At 36.4% G+C, this 22,502-nt stretch overlaps 3 protein-coding genes across 3 annotated transcripts in view; all 3 read right to left on the bottom strand.

Moving 5' to 3' along the window:
* LOC129443956 (NLR family CARD domain-containing protein 3-like) overlaps positions 1 to 3,960 on the bottom strand; it is a 36,416-nt gene extending 32,456 nt beyond the window's left edge. Inside the window, exons 1-4 of the mRNA XM_073860191.1 lie at positions 3,773 to 3,960; positions 3,291 to 3,341; positions 3,021 to 3,172; positions 1,260 to 1,314 (exon numbers count right to left, since the gene is read on the bottom strand). Of these exons, the coding sequence (XP_073716292.1) occupies positions 1,260 to 1,314; positions 3,021 to 3,172; positions 3,291 to 3,321 (238 nt within the window). The 5' untranslated portion in view covers positions 3,322 to 3,341; positions 3,773 to 3,960. The remainder of the gene's footprint in view (positions 1 to 1,259; positions 1,315 to 3,020; positions 3,173 to 3,290; positions 3,342 to 3,772) is intronic.
* A 270-nt stretch (positions 3,961 to 4,230) lies between these two features.
* LOC129443955 (NACHT, LRR and PYD domains-containing protein 3-like) lies at positions 4,231 to 13,428 on the bottom strand. Its single transcript, XM_055204250.2, has 9 exons — positions 13,078 to 13,428; positions 12,748 to 12,912; positions 12,446 to 12,493; positions 10,469 to 12,269; positions 9,945 to 10,118; positions 8,074 to 8,247; positions 5,631 to 5,804; positions 5,284 to 5,457; positions 4,231 to 5,190 (listed from the first exon to the last, which is right to left on the bottom strand). The coding sequence occupies exons 1-9, from the start codon at positions 13,103 to 13,105 to the stop codon at positions 5,181 to 5,183; spliced, it is 2,748 nt and encodes a 915-aa protein (XP_055060225.2). The 5' UTR covers positions 13,106 to 13,428; the 3' UTR covers positions 4,231 to 5,180.
* Positions 13,429 to 15,395: 1,967 nt separating this feature from the next.
* Positions 15,396 to 21,977, bottom strand: tekt4 (tektin 4). Its single transcript, XM_073860195.1, has 6 exons — positions 21,228 to 21,977; positions 20,602 to 20,673; positions 20,244 to 20,387; positions 16,448 to 16,670; positions 16,047 to 16,201; positions 15,396 to 15,772 (listed from the first exon to the last, which is right to left on the bottom strand). Exons 1-6 carry the CDS (start codon positions 21,770 to 21,772, stop codon positions 15,559 to 15,561), a joined length of 1,353 nt encoding a protein of 450 aa, XP_073716296.1. The 5' UTR covers positions 21,773 to 21,977; the 3' UTR covers positions 15,396 to 15,558.
* Between the last annotated feature and the right edge of the window lie 525 nt (positions 21,978 to 22,502).

Below are 22,502 nucleotides of genomic sequence, written 5' to 3'. Positions count from 1 at the left end.
ATTTGTCTACTAAATCACGCGTGTGGATGCTGGAATAGTTGAGCACTTGTATTTTGTTCTGACAGTTGTTTAAAAGTTAAACTTATCCAATTAGAAAATAACTCAGCAAGTTATCTTTTTATTTTCAAACAGAGATGCTGATAGAGAGGCAAGCGTGAAAGCTTTTGGAGGCATACACCCAACAGTATTCATTTATTGCATTTAATAATTTGTCTTTCTTTATTATATTAGTATTTTCTCCAGAAAACGAGTCATCAAAATAAAAATTTAGACACAGGAAAATGTCCAAAATGTAATTGATTTAAATGACCAGCAGGTGTTCACCATTAATGTCTTAATCATCACTTCATTATCTCATTAACTTTAACACTGATTCAGAGTTATATTTTTAACACCAGTCTTTTTTGACACCGATCTTGGTGTGGATTATATAAACACCAAATAGTGTTGATTTAACACTGATAGAGTTAATTTAACACTGGGGATTTTCCTGTGTGTCATCTGTGAAAGGCGTAGGACCAAAAAATGTTCACCTAATCATAGATCTCGGTCCGAGCGGACGTTGCTTTTTTGTCCCTCATCTGTAAGCATAATTTGAATGCCACCACGTAGGTAGGTATGCGATATGTTTGTATTGAGTGGATTCAGATATTCTACTTTGATGAAACATTGTGTTGCTTATTAAATTTGAGTTTGTTTACGGATTAGCGTAACAATATAGTTACTACGTCTACACAACCGAAAGTGTGCTTAAACTCATTCTGGTGTAAAACAGTTGTTTATGTTGGTTATTTTGGTAATGTTATTCACTTTGTACTGGAAAGTTTTCTTACTGGTGAATGAGACATGAGATGTGGACGTCTGATCTGTGCGTGTTCATGTGTTTTGAAAGAGGCGTGACTTTGGATGCCGATTTGAATGGTGGGTGGGATCGTGATTTCATTGCTAGTCAGCTACAGTAAGCACTTTTCAAAATTAGATACCCTACCTTTAACTCCTGTCAGCATTGCATTGGGAGCGAATCTTTCAAACATGGTAAGGTTTGAGAAAGGCAGGATATCTGGAGCTACAAAAATGTACGCTATGTGTAAAATAATGTGTTTTTTAACCATAAACCACGCCAACACATTGTATTATACCAAATACACAACATAACATTTTTAGCAATGAATTAGGTGCCCTTAAACTGGTATTTTTTATTTGTGCTGCGAAGAGTAATGTCTTTTAAAATAATTCATAAGAGTGCTGTATAATGAAGTCTGATGCACCTTGTTTTACTGTATGTTTTCCTGCTGTCTCTGAGGACGGTTGTTGCTCTGTGAAGAAATACAATAGCGTAAGAGCACAAAATTAAAAAGAGATCAAATAAAAGAGAAAATGTAAAATATAATAATTGAGAAGCGGTTATATTGCACTAAAATACCCATACACCCTATTAAGTGAAGTTAAGTGACTTTAAATTTATGCCCATTAGCTTAAATGTTATAATATTTATTCCTAAATTAATAAAATTCCCTTTTAGCAGACATACAGCAGGAAAAAAGTATTTGACACATCAGCATTTTTTCAGTAAGGGGATTTCTAAGTGGGCTATTGATACAAAATTTCCACCAAATGTAGCCATCAAGCCAAATATTGAATTCATACAAAGACATCAGAACATTTAAGTATACAAGTTGAGTCATAATAAATAAAGTGAAATGACACAGGGAAGAAGTTTTGAACACATGAAGAGAACAAGGTGCAAAATGGCATAGAAAGCCAGAAGATCACATGAAATCTGTCAGTATTAAGAGAGAAACCCTGCCCCCATCAGTACTAATTAATATCAGCTACTTTAGTCATAATTGATGGCCTATAAAGGCTTCTCATTCCCCAGTAAGGCACACAGGAAATACTTCATGATGGGTAAAAGCAAAGAACTCTCTCAAGATCTTCATAATCTTATCGTTGAAAAGCATTTTGATGGGAAGGGTTATAGGCGCATTTCCAGAATGCTGAATGTTCCTGTGAGCACTGTGGGGGCCGTTATCCAGAAATGGAAAGAACATCACTTCACCATAAACCAGCCTTAACCGCCATGGCATCCATGCACGCTCACCACGCAAGACTCCATTGCTGAACAAAAAGCATGTTGAGGCTCAGTTAAAGTTTGCGAAAGGGCATTTGGAGATGGATTATTGGGAGACTATAGAAAGGTCAGATGAAAGCAAAATTGAACTTTTTGGCAGTCATTCTACACACCATGTTTGGAGAAGAAATGGCACTGCCCACCACCCCAAGAACACCATACCAACAGTTAAGTTTGGGGGTGAAAGCATCATGGTTTTGGGCTGCTTTTCAGCAAGGGGTACTGGCAGACTTCATATTATTGAATGGAGAACCGTACCGGGACATTCTGGAAAAAAATCTGCTGCCATCTACCAAAAAGCTGAAAATGAAAAGAGGGTGGACATTTCAGCAAGACAATGATCCCAAACACAAGGTCAAGGAAACAATGAAGTGGTTTCAAAGAAAGAAAATCAAGTTGCTTGAATGGCCCAGTGAGAGAACTGAAGATCAAAGTTCATAAAAGAAGCCCAAGGAACCTTCAAGATTTAAAGACCATTTGTGTGGAAGAATGGGACAGAATCACCCCTGAGCAATGCAGATAACTGGTCGCTTCATACAAGAGGCTTCTAGAAGCTGTAATCACCAACAAAGGCTTTTCTACAAAGTATTAAATTAAGTGTGTTCAATACTTATTCCCTGTGTCATTTCACTTTATTTATTATGACTCAACTTGTATACTTAAATGTTCTGATTTCTTTGTATAAATTCAATATTAGGCTTGATGGCTACATTTGATGGAAGTTTTGTGTCAATAGCCCACTTAGAAATGCTGATGTGTCAAATACTTATTTCCCCCACTGTAAAAAAATAAAAGTCTCTCTTTTCCAGAAATACAAACCATGAGTCACTTAACTATCCAATGACTTATCTTTACTGTTCATTTAACAACCACAAAAGCACATCTTCACATTACCTGCATAGTTTGAGCCATAAATGTTTACTGGGCCTGATATGATGTTTCCCGTAAGTAAAGGAGCATTTACAGTTGCACCTCTGTCAGCTTTCATCTCAACATTGATTCCTGTCAATCTTCTGTCGATCTGAATTGCAGCATCTTGCACTGAAACATTGACAGAGATTTATCTACTCATCAAGATTTGTGATACACGTGCTTGTTTACACATTAACACTTTAACCTGAAATGGGTCCATTTGGTCTTTAGATTTCTTGAAACTTACCCTGTGATTCGTGAAGCTGACTTGATGCCATCGTCCTTCACTCACTCACCACTGGACAAAAAATTCCGATTTTAAATGGTTGTTTGTTAATATAACCACCAGTAAGATGTCTGTCATATTTTCAGTGAGACATATTTTCAATTTGTTCACACTCTTTTTGTGCTGTTGTATTAAATCAGCTTCACCTTAAGACATCATATCCACTTTCACGGTTAAATAGGCTATCACTCTTTGCGGTTGTGTGACTTTGTTTTTCGTTTTTTTTCCACATTTAGACATTTAAAGGTCAGGAACAAGAATTTGTTACATTCTTTTCTGCTTTTTAAACAGCTGGTATATATTAAATTTTTAAAGCAGGTAATTATGTGAAAAATATTTAATTCATATTTTATTTGGTCTTACTCTTAGGTCTCAATATTCTCTAAAATCTGCAATCAGTGTTAACTAAAGACTTAAACAAGTTGGTATATTTAATTGCTTACCTTAGGTAATGACACTGTTAGCAGATCTTTGTCCTGTTAAATAGAGGAACTGAACTGGCCCTTTACAACACAGCAACTTTTATATATCCACTATGGGAGTGTCCAGTTAGGCAATAAACAAAGTTAGTAAAACAAATGAAACAATTTACTTGGGAAGCACAAATACGTTTTTTTCACTATCATTGTCTTATCAGGCAAGATAGATTTCCACCGTCAAAGCACATTTTAATAAATATAGCCAGCTATTTATTTCATGTCTTCAGAATAGGATATTATACTGTATATTTCTTGTAAGTTGTAGTTTTACTATCAACAGATTGTTGAGTGTATGTCTATGAGGCTGATGGCACAGAAATTATAAAAATTAACCATTGTTTAACTAGTAGTTTGTTTTATCTTTTTGTTTAACTGTAGTAAATATAATGTTAATTTTCATAAGTTATTCCATGTTGCCATGGTAATGCTGCTCTCAACCACCACCAATGATAACACTTAAAAAGAACAACAATAAAACAAAATGATGCTGAAAGAACATACATTGACCTTACTTTCATACTGTACCTTTTCATTAAAACCGTTAATTTGTTAAGTAGCGTGTCTCACCTGATAAAAAGATATTTCCTGTCAGAAAGACCTCAAACATACTTTTGCTTTCTCACAACGAGAGATTATTTTAAAACTAATAATCTAATAAAAAAAACTGTGTTCAGACATTTTACTGCAGCCATTTGTGAGGTCTGAAAAAACATGAATGTATTATTTTTCCAGTGTTTGTAGCAAAATACAGTACACTTATATGACACAGTCATGATTTCCAAGGTTGTTACTGTTGACAACATTTTTATGTTATATACTGTACAACAAATTGTAGGAAACAAAATGGGCTCCATTCATGTAACCTTAATAAATAGGTGTAAATGTGAAGTAATTTTAATGAGTCTTTATTATCTTATTGTATTCCCTCTTTGAAAAGAAATATGTGGGGAAAAGCATATAATAGGCTTTATGCCCAGCTGCACCACCTCCTGAACTTCAGCCAGCCCCCCGCCCCCCGTCCGCCCTCACCGGACAAACTGATTAATCCAGGTGTGTCCGATTATTGTTGTTGTGACTACTGAGATCAGGCACAGCTGGATTAATCAGCCCGTCCAACAATGGCAGACAGGAAACAAGGAGCCGGCCGAAGCCCAGGAAGCAGTGCAGCTGGGCACAAAGCCCATTGTGCCAGAAACCAAACAGACTTGATCCACTTAAGTCAATACTCCATCTTTTTGCAGATTCATCAATCCACTTCATTCAGTTTCCCAGTAAGAGTGTTGAGACAGCGTCTCTCTACACAAAACCTGAACACACACATTCAATCTCTTATAGCTCCTCATTATGTGCTGTGCTTGAATCCAGTGTGAGATCACAGGTCTCTGCACACAAGACAGAAGACAATATTTATAACGAGACAAAACAACAGAAGCTGAAGACGCATGTCTAAATGTACATTTTCCTACCCATCCTACTCAAGATTCTCTAGCCTGTAGTTTGGATCTTTTACAAGATCAAAAAGCAGCTTCAATCCTGACACTCCTGAGAGATTATGGCTCAAATCCAACTCTCTTAGGTGTGAGGGGTTTGACTTCAGAGCTGATGCCAGATAAGAAAAGCCGTGCTCGGTCAATTTACAGCCATATAATCTGTACAAACATAAATAAAGAGCAAATTTGAGACGATGAGAATAATATTGTTCTCGTATTGTCAAGTCAGCACTTATCAAACTGAGTTGTGCTGTTTTATTTAAACATAATGACCTCAATTTTGGTGCTGATAGAGATGTACATTGTATTTTTGGGATGCATCAATTCAATACCTCAATTTCTCCAGTATACATTGTGGGCTCTTCAGTCCATCAGAGATCAGTTTTACTCCTAAATCCTGTAAGTGATTTAAACTCAGGTCCAGCAATTTCAGATAAGAGTTTGATGATTGTAGAGCTGATGATAAAATTGCACAGCACTCAGTAGTGAGATCACAGCCTGTCAATCTAAACAGAGAACAGAAGAAGAGCGTCTGTGTCAGTGATGGACAGCATTCACTTTTTATTTGTGGATAACATTTGTTGAGATGCCAGAGCATTGTGTAATGTAAATTAAAGCACAACGCACTGAACGTGAATGATATGTGATTTGTAAGCTTATAAATTAGGCTATGTACACGCTGCAGATAATTTCAATGATGAAATCACAGGTCAGCGCGCTATTGGCTGTGTATTCCCAAGTGGCTAGTTTTACCCTATTACCTCATTCAGACCACCAGCGACTAACAGTCCCAGATTGCAAGCAACCATTGATACAATGTTAAAATCGTTGATCGTCAATGTTAATCAGATTGAATCAATATCACATTCGCAAACTCCATTAATATTGGAAAAATGTAGACATTTGAACAAACCACCATTATGGTGACCAGTGTTTGCTTTAGTTGGGCCATTGACACTTGTGTTTTAATGTTAAGATTTTTTGGCAGTTGAAGCAGTGTTTTAAAATACATCTATTGTTGCAAAGAAAACTAAGATCTAATCAGCAGGGCAACATGATGTCATTCATTTCAATAGAAGCTTGGCGACTATCAGCGAGCGACAGTGACTAATAGCAATCGGATGGGGTGTGTCCAGTGATGCAACAATGTTGAGAAAAGTTTATGCAAATGATGAGCGACTTTCGGTAACGACTACCAATAAGAGTGAAGCAGTCGCGTTTAGTCTCTCGTCAGTTACTGGAGTGGGCGATACTCATTTGTTTATGGTAGACAGAATTAGGAACACCTCCTAATGATCTCTCTGAAAGGGACAGGTGAAAGACTGCGAAAAAGTCGCTGGTGTTCTGGATGGGGCATTAGAGTCAGTGGAATGGCATAGAGAGGTATATTATGGAGCAACCAAGTCAATTTTTTTATTTCAGCAAGGGTACAAAAATAAAAAAATGTTTTTTAAAGCAATAGCCAAAAAATGTGTCATGAAGAAGTCTTGTTGACAAATGACTTTGTCTCTTTTGAAACTTTGTAGTGTGTAAGGGGCGCTGACATCAACAGGTGTATTTAACCTTTTTTGGTGCTGCACTTGTCCAATTTGCCCTTAAAGTGCCAGAGACATCCAATTTCAAAAATGACCTGTATTGGTGTGTCATGTAGCTGTTCATAAATGTAAACGATGTGCAAAGTAGTTAAACCAAAAAAGGCACGATCAATAAAATTATTGGGTTTTAAAGTAAGGAATCGACTCCTAATCGCGTTTTCGAGTCATAATATTTTTTAATCTTCCACCTGTTGTCTGTCTACACATGAAGGCAACACTTTGCATAATCTCCGCCTACAGTCTTGCCCACAAGAAACGAAAACCCTGACCTGCCCACAGACATTTCCACTGGTTCGTGTGTTAACATCATATCGATATGACACAGTGTTTTTAGCTGTTAAAGCAAGTTTGTGTTGTTTTCACTATAAAAAGATGAAGTTAAAAAGATCAGTGGTTAAAATGTATTTTTCAGTGCGGGATTTGCTAAATGCTTGGCCATGAAAGATACTTTATTTCGAACAACATGCATCTACTTACCACAACCTGTAAGTATAATTATGATGTTATGTGTTTATCCCCCCCCCCAAGTCTTTTGAATGTCTAGTTTATTGTAATGTCTTATCATTTGCACTTCTTGTTTCCTGTTTAGCTGTGGCACGGTTAACTTATACTTGCTTAAATTAGTGTAAAAAAGTCTATCGCCATTTATTTTACTTGGATAAATGATGAATGATGTGTATTGATGTCAGATTTCACACTCTTAATTTCTTGTCAGTTAAGTCATGTTAGCACTAGGTCAATGCATGTTGCACTATTGTTGAATTGTGCGGAGACTGTGTCAGTTGACCAATCAGAGCAGAGTAGGCTACCGAAAGATGGGGTTAAGGCAGACTGAATCTTTGAATGTTGTTGGGGACTCTTTAACAATATTAGGAAGCTTAGAAATTGGACCTGACTGGCACTTTAACATAAAAAATGTCACATTCTACAAAATCTATTTGTCTCTGACACATGCATAAACTATGTATGTATTACTATGCATTACTAAGGTCATTTTGCGCATCAAGAAAATGTATCTTAATTTAATAACTTTTAGATTTTTGTACTGAAACAAGACAAAAAAAATGTCTTTTGTTGCAATGTGTAGTTATGAATATATGTCGTTTTGTGAATTTCAGTTTCAATACCAAGAAATATTTTGTCTGTATTATACACACAGGACTCTTACTACACAACATACTTGAGTTTTTCCAGTCTACAGCATGGATCTTCCAGTAGTGCAGAAAGCAGCTTTACTCCTGAGACATCTGGGTGACTGAAGCTCAGATCCAGATCTCTTATGTGATAGGGGTTTAACCTCAGAGCTGAAGCCAGATAAGAAAAGCCTACTTCTGTCACCCTGCAGTCACAAAATCTAAAAACACACAAATGAGAATCAGGCTGGACATCTGGAAATTATTTTATTAGTCTAACTCCAGCCCTACTCTATCTCTGACTGGCCCCATCCCAGCTAGAAATAAAAAGTTCTAAGAACGTTCCCTGAAAGTTCCCAAGGTTCCCAAAAACATTTTGCCAACGTTAAAAGCGGCCAGTTTTTTTTTAAGTTCTAGGAACGTTTCTGTTGTCTGAACGTTAGAGTAATGTTACATTTTTACCATTTTTAAACGTTATGACAATGTCATGTTTTAATGTTCACACAATGTTTAAAACAACAGCTGTTTATTATATTGACTTGTTTAATTGTTCTGTAAATGATAGAGAAACATTGCATTTTATTATTTTATAAAACATTATTTCTGAATGTTCAGTAAATATATTGCTGTAGAAAACTCAATTCACTTCCTAGGTTTAGATGTTGATGTTTTGTTTCATTTTAAGTCACATTTATTGTGATTAGTGTTTGTTTTAGTTGGACTCTTGACACTTGGCTTGTTGACTGCTAGTTTTTTCCTGGTTGTGTTAACTTTGTGTTGATGCACCACATTTGTTATGAAAAGTTAACAGTGTAATTCTGTGATTGTTGGTACATAATGGTGAAGATCATCATCTAATTAATTTACTAATCAAAAGTTTATTTTCTGCCAATAGTGTGTGTTGGATCCAGCTCTTTCACAGCGGTTTGTCGTTGAGGAGTTTCGGAAGCTTTGGACAAAAAATATCCGCTGTATAATTGGGATGCACAAACATCAAGAATCAGACTATGAATCTCAACCATGGTGACAAATAAAATTGTTAAAAAATCCTTATTTATCCATGCTGCAGTGCATGCTGGGAGTCCTGAATGAGATTTGTAATTTGTTAATACCCAGCATGCATTGCAGATGAAGTTTTTCATTTGGTTGTCACCATGGTTGAGATTCATGGTCTGATTCTTGATGTTTGTGCATCCCAGTTGTACAGCGGATATTTTTGTCCAAAGTTTCCAAAACTCCCCAACGACAAACGGCTGTGAAAGCACTGGATCTCATCCAAATTCCTGACAGAAAACAAACCCTTGATTAGCAAATCAACTAGGTGATGATCTCCACCATTATGCACCAAGCACCACAGAGCTGCACTATTGACTTTTCATACCAAGTGTGGTGCATTAACACAAAGTTTACACAACCAGGAAAAAAATAGCAAGCCAAAAGTCAAGTGTCAAGAGTCCAACCAAAACAAACACCAATCACAACAAGGGTGACCCCAAATGAAACAAAACACCAACATCCAAACCCAAGTGAACTGAGTTCTCCACAGCAACACATTTACTGAACATTCAGAAATAATGTTTTAGAGAAACATTGCATTTTATTATTTTATATCATTTACATAACAGTCAAACAAGTCAATATAATAAACAGTTGTTTTAAACATTGTGTGAACATTAAAACATGACATTGACATAACGTTTAAAAATGGTAAAATGTAACATTCCTCTAATGTTCAGACAACACAGAAATGTTCTTAGAACTTAAAAAAAACTAGTCACTTTTAACGTTGGCAGAATGTTTTTGGGAACATTGGGAACTTTCAGAGAACGTTCTTAGAACTTTTAATTTCTAGTTGGGTCGCCATTTGGTGAAGCTGAAGATGTATATTTAATTTTTCATGCATAGATCAGTTAAATACCTCAGTATCTCCAGTTTACAGTGTGGACTCTTCAGCCCATCAGAGATCAGCTTCACTCCTGAATCCTGCAGGTTATTGTAACTCAGGTTCAGCTCTATCAGAGGAGAGTTTGATGATTGTAGAGCTGATGATAAACTTTCACAGCACTCCACAGAGAGAGTACAGTCTGTCAATCTGAACAGAAAACAGAAGCAAAGTGTTTGTGTCAGTGTAAATAAAATTAATTTTCTTTGTCTAGGTTGCATTTCAGGTAATAATCAGTCATGAGTCATGACCTAATGTATAAAGAGTTGGGTTTATAACCCATAGGTCGCAGGTTCGGGGAGAAAGCGACTGAGGGGTTAAGTGGTACAGCAGTGGTATGCTATCTTTAAGGAAAATGTGCATGAATTCCACTGATTTGATATTGAGGTAAGGGGGCTCACCTTCACTCTTGAGGGGGGCCAATGCATTTTGCAGTACACCACTGGTTGGTATATATTAAACATCAGTTACTAAAAATAGCTGTTTACTAAACTACTCACTCAGCTTTTCTGCAGCATCTCACAGCTGGGATCAGTCTCATGTAGTTTGCAGGTGATGTGTTGTACATCTTCATGTCGAACTCATCCATCACCTCATCTGACATCAGCAGTATGTAGGTCAACACTGAACACATTGAAGCTGAGAGTTCTCTTCCTGAATGATCACCTAAACTCAGGTATCGCTGGATTTCCTCATGTAATGATTTGTCTTTTAACTCAAGTAGGCAGTAATATAGATTAACCGAAGCTTCAGCTGGGATGTTGTGGTTTTGTAATTGTTTAATGTGCTCTTTAACTATTGTAATGCTCTCTGTGCTGTTCACAATGACATTAAACAAACCATTCAGTAGTTTCTGATTGGATTCCAGTGAAATACCTAACAGAAACCTCAAGAAAAGGTCAAAATGACCTCTTTCACTATTTATTGCTTTATCAACAGCTTTCTTCAGTAAGGCATGCAAAGTAACTTTTTTGAGGATCTTTCTAAAAAAGAATAATTTACTGAAGAAAAACTGAAGCTCCTCCAGGTTCTTGTTCAGGTAGCTCATGAACACATGTAATGCAGCGAGGAACTCTTGAACACTCAGATGTACAAAACAGAAGACCTTCATCTCATGAAGTCCAGCTTCTTTCTTAAAGATCTCAGTGAGCATTCCTGTGGACTCAGGTGTGTCTTCATTTACATCAATATCACACTTTTTCAGCTCTTTCTCATAAAACATAGTGTTTCCCTTCTTTAGCTGTTCAAAAGCTAGCTTGGCCAATTTTAAAATCTTTGTTTTATTTGAATCCAACAACTTTGCATAGTTTCTTTCAATGTCTTCATCATGTTTCCTGTTCTTCATGGTCATTTGTATTATAAGGAAGTGAATGTACATTTCAGTGAGTGTTGTGGGAATCTCCTCTGTTTTGTCCTCATTGAGAGTTTCCAGAAGAACAATAGCTGTAATCCAACAGAAGACAGGAATGTGGCACATGATGTAAAGACTACGAGATGTTTTGATGTGTGAGATAATTCTGGAGGCCTGAGACTCATCTGATATTCTCTTTCTGAAGTACTCTTCCTTCTGTTGATCAGTGAATCCTCGCACCTCTGTGAACAAACCTACAAACTCTGAAGGGATTTGGTTGGCTGCTGCTGGTCGTGAGGTCACCCAGACAAGAGCTGAGGGAAGCAGATGACCTTTCACCAGATTTGTGAACAATTCATCTACAGATGATCTTTCCTTAACATCGTCCAGTATTGTGCTTTTAAAATTTAAAGGTAATTGACTCTCATCAAGTCCATCAAAAATAAATGTAAGGTTACACTTCTTGTATAGATCTGTTTTACTTATATCTTTCAGATCAGGATAAAATTTACTTAGAAGCTGCTGGACATTGATCTTTTCATCTTTAATCAAATTAATTGCCCGGAATGGAAACAGGAACATGGCATCTATATCTTGATTTGCTTTTCCTTCAGCCCAGTCCAGGATGAACTTGTGTACAGAGACAGTTTTTCCAATGCCAGCGATGCCTTTGGTCAGTACAACCTTTTTATTTGTCGTTCTTTGTCTCAGTGAACTGAATATATCATTGCAGTGGATTGGTCTGTCCTGTTGTTTTTTACCCTTGAAAGCTTCATCAATCTGCAGAATCTCGTGTTCTTCATTGACTCCTTTAATATCACCTTCTGTGATAAAGAGCTCTGTGTAAACATCCTTCAGATATATTTCTTCCTCCTTTTTGACATCAAAAATATGCTGTGCCTTGTCTTTCATGTTGGTTTTGTGACATTTCAAAAAATGCATTAAGTCCACTATGATAAAAAAAAGAATACACAGATGAGGTAATAAAACAAAAATCACAAATAATTCTCACACTAGCATAATAACTATCATCAGTATTATGCTAAAGTGCTGTATAGGCTGTAATAGTAGTATAATACTGCATGTTAAAATTATTTGGTGAGCGATGTAATGAAGTCTGGTGTACCTTGTTTTACTGAGTGTTTTCCATCCGTCTCTGGGGACTCTTGTCGCTCTGTAAAAAAATACAATATGAAAGAGCACAGAATTATAAAGAATATGTAAGATACAATAATGAAGATATGGGATATATAGTCCATTAGTTTTACAATTTGTAGCTTTAAATCCTGTTAGCTTCAATATTATCATACAGTTGTTCTATTAATCCTAAATTATAAAAAAAAAAACTTTTAGCGGATAAAACTTTAAAATTCTCTCTCTTTCAAGAATACATGACTCATCTTAAGATAATCACTTTTTCACAAGTACCTTTGTTTGAAGGGTTTGAGTTATAGCTAATATTTATTACGCCTGATATCATGTTTCCAGAAAGTACAGGAGCAAGTACAGTTGCACTTCTGTCAGCTTTCATCTCAAGATTGACTCCTGTGTGAGGAGAAGAGCTGCTGTCGATGTGGTCTGGAGCATCTTTAACTGAAACAAAGACAGAAAAACTACATTAAATTTTGACGAGATGTATTTACCCGAGATTCTTTCTTTATTACTTTCTTTGTGCTTGTTTTCTGACAGTTGTAAAGGAGTCCATCTGGTCTTAAACGACAATTAAATCTCCTCAGATTGTTTTTTTTTCAAACTCACCCGTTTCCTGAAGCTGAGTCGATGCCATTGTCTTTCATTCACCCACTGCTAGCAAAAAAATGTTTACATTTTAGTCACAGCACTGCTGTTTGTGCCGTTGTATTAGATCAACTCCACCTTACGACATCACGTGACGTCCGTCTTGGTCGTTTGAATATTGCTCTTTGCCCTGGGTGCGGTTGTCAACTGTGATTTCATTTCTGATTTTGTAACTCTATTCTGTTTATCTGTAGTCAAATATATAGCTCAGTGACAAAAATCTGACCCCGGCTTTTATTGGCTGTGTGTCTTGGTGGTTCTCAAACTGGGGGCCCTGAGATGGTGCCAGGGGGGCCCCAGTTTTATGACATTTTATAAAACATTTATTAATTTATCATAAATTCTGTGCAATAAAACCCCAGAAAAATAAGGCTACTAACCAAATATATTTTGTTTAATAAAATATTCCAAAACGTATAATTTTTATGTCATACATTTTCTTTGGGGGGCCATGAAGAGATGCACCGTACACAAGGGGAGCCGCATGACGAAAAAGTTTGAGAACCAATGTCTTAGTCTATTTAATTATTTATCAACATATTACATTATTAAACAGCTATATTTATGGGAGGACTACTTCCTTGTTTTTTTAACATTGTTCAGTGCGAAAATTAACCATGGTTTTACTACAGTAAAAAAGTTAAAACAAATAAAAAACATGGTTACTATAGTAAAACTAATAGTAATCAATACACCCAAAAAATGTACTACACTTTTACCACATTTTTTTTATTTTGTAAGAGATCAGTATTTTTGGCACTATTATTCAATAACTCACCTTAAATAATGAGGAAGTAAAAAATCTTTCTTCTCTGCATTTTCTCATGTTTGACATTTTATGTTATCTGTATTATGTTTCTTGTTTGTAGTTTTATAATCTTAACACCAAGCCTAAAGCAAAGGGCTTGTGCATAATACAGGTCTATTTTTTGAGTCTTCTCATAGATTTAAAGAGATTAAATATTTAGTAATGACACACTTTCCACATTCAAGCACACACTCATTTTTGAGTATATTTTTGATTGTTAAACATTTGCAATTCCTTATCTGAGCAAGCAACAGCCATCATTTTACCATAGACTTGATATAGTCCGGCTATATGTAACCAACTTCTAGCCAAAATATCATTAAAGGCCCACTGAAGTGCCTTGAAATGTGCAGCATTATCTGATGTGGTGACATCGGTTTAACTGAAACAACGGAATTATCAAAAGGACCCTTCCCCTTTTTTTTTAAATAACCAATAGTATTTTATTTATGGAACAGTCTAGCAAAGACATACTGCAACAAAATGTAGAGGATGGGATGCTTCAGCATATAAACAGCATTTGATTGGACAGGTAATTTGGTGAGAAGTTAAAATATAGGGTGATGTCATAAACTTTTTTAGCGCATGTGGCAAACTATTTTGAATGCTTATATCATCTGTATGAGAATTTTGTCAGTGTTTTGGACCATATCAGTTTATATTTATTCTTAAGGATAACATATTTATACTAAAAGGAAAAAACTTTAATTTCATGAGGGCTTTACATTTGGATTCATGTCGTTTTTTGCCTAAATAACTTCTAAGATGTATAATATTTCATCATGTCAGCAAAGTCAGCAGTGATCACAAGATGTTTAGTTTCATTAATTTGTTTTATTTATTTTGGGGCTATGGATAGCAGTGGCGGCTCGTGACTGCTCTTCTGAGGGGTGCAAATTCATAATATGTGTTTTACAAACATGTAACGTGTGTTGCTCGCGTTTCATGTGTTTATTGCGTCATGTAAAACGTGCATCACGTGTTTTGTCAAAATAAGTGCCTGCTGCACACTCTTCAAAACCGTTTATGATAAAAGAGACGCTCACGTTCACAAAATACACGCAAGACACTCCCTTAACAGTAAACTTTGATTACGCATGAGATTAGGCAAGTATCTGGCAAACGCGAGCGTCTCTTTTATAATAAACCCTTTAGACGCATCTGCAGCAGGCACTTATTTTGACAAAACACGTGATGCACATAGGTTCACTCAACGCGCTGAACACATATTTTGAAATTATGAACCACACGTGACGGGTCACATACATGTTGTGACCAACTTCGCATCATGCGTCCTCGAATAAAGATGTCACTGGCTGCCACTGATAGTTAGACAGCTAATACATTTTCACTGACAGCTCAGACTTTGCATTGTTTTAGCTTAGATGCTAAGGCAGTGTTTGGATGCTATATTGCTTGCTGGGGCAAACAAGTGGGATGAATTTTAGCAAAAAGAAAGTTTGCTTATGTATATGATATAAAGAGAATTTATTTGTTTTCCATCTGTCATCAGTTTACATCACATGAAAACACAAACTCAAAAATACAGCAAATACACTGAAAAAGCAAACACAAACAAACAAACAAATAAAAATAAGTGACTGTGAGAAACGAATCCAGAACTTGAATGTTAGTCAGTATCCAGACAGCACTGTGACTGTAGGGTAACGTGTGCGGTGTGTCATACACTTCTCACGATCAATAAGGAGAGAGTTGGTTTTGCAGGCGATGTCTTTCTCCAGGACGAGTCTGGTCTCCTCCAGGTCTGATAAAGATCTGCGTGCTTCATACAGCTGCTGCTGCAGGGCTGACACTGTACTGCTGATCTCTGATACTTCACCTAACAGACTGCGCGCACGCACACACACACACACACACATCAGATGCATTTGTGTGTTTAGGATGAGCGTGTGTCAAGTTACCTAAATGCTTTCCCATTCATCTGATAGCATTAAACCCCTAACTAATGCATGACTAATCTATGCTGTGACATCAAACACAGACACCCATAATTTATCAATTTATTTAATGCCATCAAAAATGTGAGTACTGTAAAAGATATATTATAATAGGATATTTTTGGCTAATGGGCTAAAGTGATATGGTGTGTGTGTGTGTGTACCTAAGCTGTGGCTGATCTCTGCAGAGCTCCATGTTGGGTCTGAAGGTCCTGTAATGCAGTCTGGATTGAGCCACTCTCATTGGAGCTTCTTTATCATGCACAGCTTGCTGCAGGAATTGAATATTCCTCTCCTGTTCCCCAATCTGCTCCAAGATCTACAATAAACACACCTCAGTATAAACAAAAAAGGCCAACAGTCTCTACAAGTGTGTACATTCGCACACTGGAATATTCATAATAACAAAGCCTTGTCTGAAGTTTCAATTACAGAAGTCTGAAGATTGTACAGGTAGGACAGGGAGGTCCATTATGCTTTAATTGTTTCCATTACAATATAAACTCTTCAAATATGGTGTTACAATATAAGAGATTAAGTGTAAATGCAATGTGATTTGTGTTGCCTGTGCCAGCTGCAGCTCCAGTTGTGTTTTGGCCTGATTCTGCTCCATGCAGCGCTGGTTAAAAGCCAGATCCACAGCGGCACACTGCGCCCGCAGGTCCTCGGAGACGTCCTGCAGCACTTGATCACACAGCTGCCGCAGGGCCTGACTCGCCCCTTCCTCTCTTTCCGCCAGCTGCAGGTTATCATGTGTAAACTTACTCCACACCCCCTGATCACAAACCCTAATCATTTAAATAAAAGAAATTCAGAAACACATTCATGTAAACCTTAGTATTTGGTAAAAGTCCATCTTTTGATTTAATAACAGCAATGTCGAAAGATAATCTAAGAATGTTTATTAAAGGTACAATTTGTAGAATCTGCCACTAGAGGGTGCACGATCAAAAAAATAACACTGACATAGATTAATGACGCTCTGAAGCAACATGGAATTATGGGATTTGTGGTCTTTAACTCAACCGCTGATGGCCATCAATCAGACGGGAACGAGAAATCATGTTTACACAAGAGGTAAAGTAATCAAGTTTTATAAATGTTGGGTTTGATTTGTTTTATTTTATTATGTAAGGTTTCATGTAATGTTCGAAACTAAATTGTTTGTCATACATGTTACAGTATTAGTCCAATATGACAGTGTGTTAACACAGCACAGAATGAAGTGTTCAGATCAACAAAATTACCATAAACAAGCGAGTATAGCCTGACAGACGCATACTTCTGCATTTGTCAACAACTAGGGATGCAGCGATTATAGATTTTGATGGTACGGTTATAGTCTGATAAATAACCACGGTTGTACGGTTATTACGGTTATTAAGGATTCATTTATTTTACAACATTAATGTATAAAATCACATGAATAAATTTTTGAACAATTGCTAAATTCTTCTGTATTTTCAGTTTGTGTATTTTTTCTACAATTCTTGGTCAAAAGATAATAATAATAATAACTTAGCTGGCTTTGACTTAAACAGTATAGGTGCCTTTGAAACCTGTAGGCTATTCATTTTAATGATCTTTTGAATAAATGTAATTTTACATTTGGACTGAATAAAGTTATATTATTTTGGTTTGTTTGAAGTATTAGTAAAAATGATAAGAGCCTCTCAAAACGAATAATAACACAGGGTCATCCTGGACTGGGTACTGAGAGTCATTTTGACAGGTGTAGATTAATATTACACAAAAATCAAATATAAATATTAGGGGTGGCAAGATTAACGTGTTAACTCGTGCTATTCATTAATTAATCATTAACGCGTTAAAATAATTCAACGTAATGAAATGCAGTCAGACCACCAGGAGCCCCGCCCGGGTTTGATCCGCGAGCAGGAGGTTTTTAATGCTGTGTGGCTCTTTCACGTGCGCGTGCAGGTGCGTGCGCACACAACCACACACACACACACACATACAAAGCAGAATCACCAAGAGGCGCGTGCATCATGATGCACGGACAAACCAAGAGACGCGTCACGCGCACATATTCTTTTGAACGCGGAGCTTTGTAATACAGTGCATCATGACGCACGCGCCTCTTGGTGATTCGTGGATCTGGTTTGTGTCTGCGTGCGTGAAACAAAAACACGCGGTGTAGCGAAGGCTTTACGGTTACTTAACCGTGACATTTTAAAGCGCGGTTAATAGTGAAACCGGTTAATCGCTGCATCCCTATCAACAACACTGTTGTCATGTGGGTTCTACGTAAATAAAGACAGTTACAAAGGGTAACGTGGATATAAACATCATTGACAGGCGACTGCACTGCCCCATGTCATAATTTACAAGTAGCTGAAAACATTAGTGCAATTGTTAGTAATCAGCTGGACAAAATATATAACATTGACCTAGTGGTTTTTGGATATTTTACTTCAAATATATTACAAACTGTACCTTTATGGGGTGGTTTCCCGGACAGGGATTAGCTTAAACCAGGACTAGGCCTTAGTTTTAATAATTAATTATAGTTTTAACAAACATGCCTTACTAAAAACATTACTTGTGTGCATTTTGAGGCAAAACAAAGGGTACTAATGTATTTTTGAGATATGTTTGTGCAAGTTGTTTTCAGTTTGGACAGCTCTTACATTTATTTTAGTCTAGGACGAGTCTAATCCTTGTCCGGGAAACCACCCCTAAAAGCAAGAAATCATGGTCAATGTTACAGATTTTTAATTTGATCAGAGGCTCAAAGACTGTAACCCAGCTAGCAGAAAAAAGTTCTAAGAACGTTCCCTGAAAGTTCCCAAGGTTCCCAAAAACATTCTGCCCATGTAAAAAGTGTCCAGTTTTCTTTAAGTTCTAAGAACGTTTCTGTGTTGTCTAAACGTTAGAGGAATGTTACATTTAACCATTTTTAAATGTTATGACAATGTCATGTTTTAATGTTCACACAATGTTTAAAACAACAACTGTTTATTATATTGACTTGTTTAATTGTTATGTAAATGATAGAGAAACATTGCATTTAATTATTTTATAAAACATTATTTCTAAATGTTCAGTAATATATTGCTGTAGAAAACACAATTCACTTGTTGGGTTTGGATGTTGATGTTTTGTTTCATTTGTGGTCGCCATTGTTGTGATTGGTGTTTGTTTTGGTTGGACTCTTGATACTTGACTTTTTGTTTGCTAGTTTTTTCCCTGGTTGTCAACTTTGAGTTAATGCACCACATTTGTTACAAACATGTAAAGTTAACAGTGTAATTCTGTTGTTGTTGGTACATAAGGGTAAAGATCATCACCTAATTAATTTACTGATCAAAAGTTTATTTTCTGTCGATAGTGTGTATTGGATCCAGCTCTCTCACATCAGATTGTTATTAAGGAGTTTTAAAAACTTTGGACAAAAAATTTAAAATATAATTGGGACGCACAAACATCAAGAATCAGAGTATGAATCTCAACCATGGTGACAAATAAAATTGTTTAAAAAAATCCTTATTTATCCATGCAGCCGTGCATGTTGGGAATCCTGAATGAGATTTGTAATTTGTAAATAACCAGCATGCATTGCAGCATGATGTTTTTCATTTAATTGTCACCATGATTGAGATTCATACTCTGATTCTTGATGTTTGTGCGTCCCAATTATACAGCAGATATTTTTTGTCCAAAGCTTCTTAAACGTTTTAATGACAAACTGCTGTAAAAGTGCTGGATCTCATTTACATTTTTGACAGAAATTAAACTTTTGATTAGTAAATTAATTAGGTGATGATCTTTACCATTATGTACCAAGCAACACAGAATTACACTATTAACTTTTCATAACAAATGTGGTGTATTAACAAAAAGTTAACACAACCAGGAAAAAAGCTAGCAAGCAAAAAGTCAAGTGTCAAGAGTCCAACTAAAACAAACACTAATCACAATAATGGTGACTATAAATGAAACAAAACATCAACATCTAAACCTAATAAGTGAATTGTGTTTTCTAAAGCAATATATTTACTGAACATTCAGAAATAATGTTTTATAAAATAATAAAATGCAATGTTTCTCTATCATTTACATAACAATTAAACAAGTCAATATAATAAGTTGTTGTTTTAAACATTGTGTGAACATTAAAACATGACACTGTCACAACGTTCAAAAATGGTAAAATGCAACATTCCTCTAACGTCCAGACAACACAGAAACACTCCCAGAACCCAAAGAAAACTGGACACTTTTTACGTTGGCAGAACGTTTTTGGGAACCTTGGGAACTTTCAGGGAACATTCTTAGAACTTTTTTTCTGCTAGCTGGGAAGTTGTGTTGATACAGCGTTTGTGTAATGTAATACATACTGATCCTGCAGAACAGCTGAACTCGGGTGCCGTTGTGTGTCCATGCTGTTGTTGTTATAGCGGCCACATTGGTCATCTAAACCATAAGCCTGGTGTTTATCGGACCAGTCTAATTCAAGAGTCTGCTTAGCCTCCTGGTTCAGCCTGTCACAGACAGACAGCTAGCTTAATATCTACAATCAGATCTCAGTCGCAATAAATGATGTGCTGTACTTTAAAAGCAAAGATTAACATTTATTTATCTGTAATCCTGTCGAAGTGCGTTGTTTCCTTGTTTTAATTCAACAGTTTATGAGATAGTCAACACAACAGAGTATTGTTTGTGTAAAAAAAAATCATGTTATGCATAGTACAATACTTTATCTGTTTGATGGTTTGGTCCACAGTTTTCTGTAGCAGTGCCTGAATGCTTCTGATCAGCTCCACTTCCTGTTAGAAATATTCAGCAATGTTAAATAGAAAGTAAACACATGTATTTTTCTCAATAATAATAAAAATACAATCCTATAAGGCTTTCCTGACACATCCAATGTACTGTACAAACTTTGTTTAGTTTTGTTTTTATAAACCATATAGCTTTCAAACTTCAATTCTACTTCAAATGACGTCACTTTAGCATATTGCTACTGTACAAATTTTGACAAAAACTTTATCATTGTCTCTTTGTTGGACAATTTAAAGATAGATTCAAAGTACATTGTAAATATTCCTTGTCGCACTTAAATTTTAAAGGGTAATTCATTTAAAATGCAACTTTCTTGCAGAGTTGCTATAAAAATAATGTTTAAATAACTAAAGCTAATTAAATTTAAAGTTGATTAAACTTAAAACGTTAAGTGCAACAAGGAAGTGTATAAAGCATATGGTTTAGACGTTTTAAAAAACTTTTAAATAAAGCTTTGCCAAGCTAATATTCAATGTTTGTCTAAAGATGTTATGTTATTGTTTGAGTTCTTGGTTTAAATCATAAAAAGCTCCACTTCCCTCAGAAGTTCCTCTTCCACCTGGTCCTTCACCAAATCCGGACCGAAGCGTCTCTCGCGGCAGGTGAGGTTATCAGTGGCAATGGCGAAGGGAATCTCCGTGGCGTCCAGCGCTTTCTCCAGCCGTCGCCTGGTGCTCGTCAGCAGCTCTGTTTCTGCAGCCAGCCGCTCGATAAAGCGCTCCAGCTCGGATCTCCATCGGTGGATGTCCTGCAGGCGTTCGCCCAGGTGTTTGGTTCCCGCGGTCTGAGTGCGCAAAGTCCCGGCGTCGGTTTGCGCTTTCAGGGCTTTGGTCTCCTGACGGATCCTCTCCGCCTGGTTCCGGTTCGCGACGGCTCGGTTTAACAGCGCGGAGTTATTGGCGAACCACTCCTCGGGTGTGTATTTAGCACTTCGGTAGCCTGCTGTGGCCAAACCGGCGGATGTACCGGCGTATAGGTTTTCCTTGACGGTGGTCTCCGGTTCTGTGAGTGGCGGCTGCGAGCCGTTCTGCGCCACGGCACGGGTGTCAAAATAGGGCCGGGACACGAGAACTTGGGACGACATTATTGTTTGGATTATTAAGTTAAACTTACATATATTGAAATTGAATCAAATGTTAACAAGTAGCTGTTCCTCCGGGATATCAGTGAATGTTTGCGTTCGTTGCTTGGATACCGGTCTACGGTTGCTAATGACGCGTTCTGTTATACCAGCACACACAAGTGGAAATTCAATCTGTCAAGTGATGGCAGCCATTTCAATAATGCTTATTTAATTAAACAGCATGCTTCGTGTTTGCTTTTGATATCTAAATGCGTGTATTATTACCGCATGGGTTTAAAAATCAAAATCATGTTACGTTTTTTACTACTAAAGAAGCCTACTAAAGCATGTATTTTTCTTCTTTATTCCTATTACTTCATAGGAGTTTCCCAAGTGTCCTTGCTTTATTTGTATAATAAAGATTGTACAATCAAAGCATCATGCAGCAACATTAGCAAACAGTAGTAAAGGGATTACAAATTACATTTAAAGTAAAAAGATTACAATTTAAAGAAGAAAAAAATAAATAAATAAATAAAAAAGAGATTCTACAAAATACAAAATAAAGAGGGTATATAAGACAATTCTTTAAAAATGAGGAATTTAACACATTGTAATATGCCATAGTCTTGGTAGCTTTACGATTTGAAAGTCCTTTCAATGTTTCAAAATAAATCAGAATCAAAATACAGAAAAATATTGTTTTCTTTTATGAAGAAAACAACTTCTTTAAAGATCATATATTTTTTAA

This window comes from Misgurnus anguillicaudatus, chromosome 3 (assembly GCF_027580225.2).
Source record: "Misgurnus anguillicaudatus chromosome 3, ASM2758022v2, whole genome shotgun sequence".
NCBI lineage: Eukaryota > Metazoa > Chordata > Actinopteri > Cypriniformes > Cobitidae > Misgurnus > Misgurnus anguillicaudatus.
The sequence above is the reverse complement of the archived record's forward strand: the minus strand, read 5'-3'. Positions and strand labels throughout refer to the sequence as shown.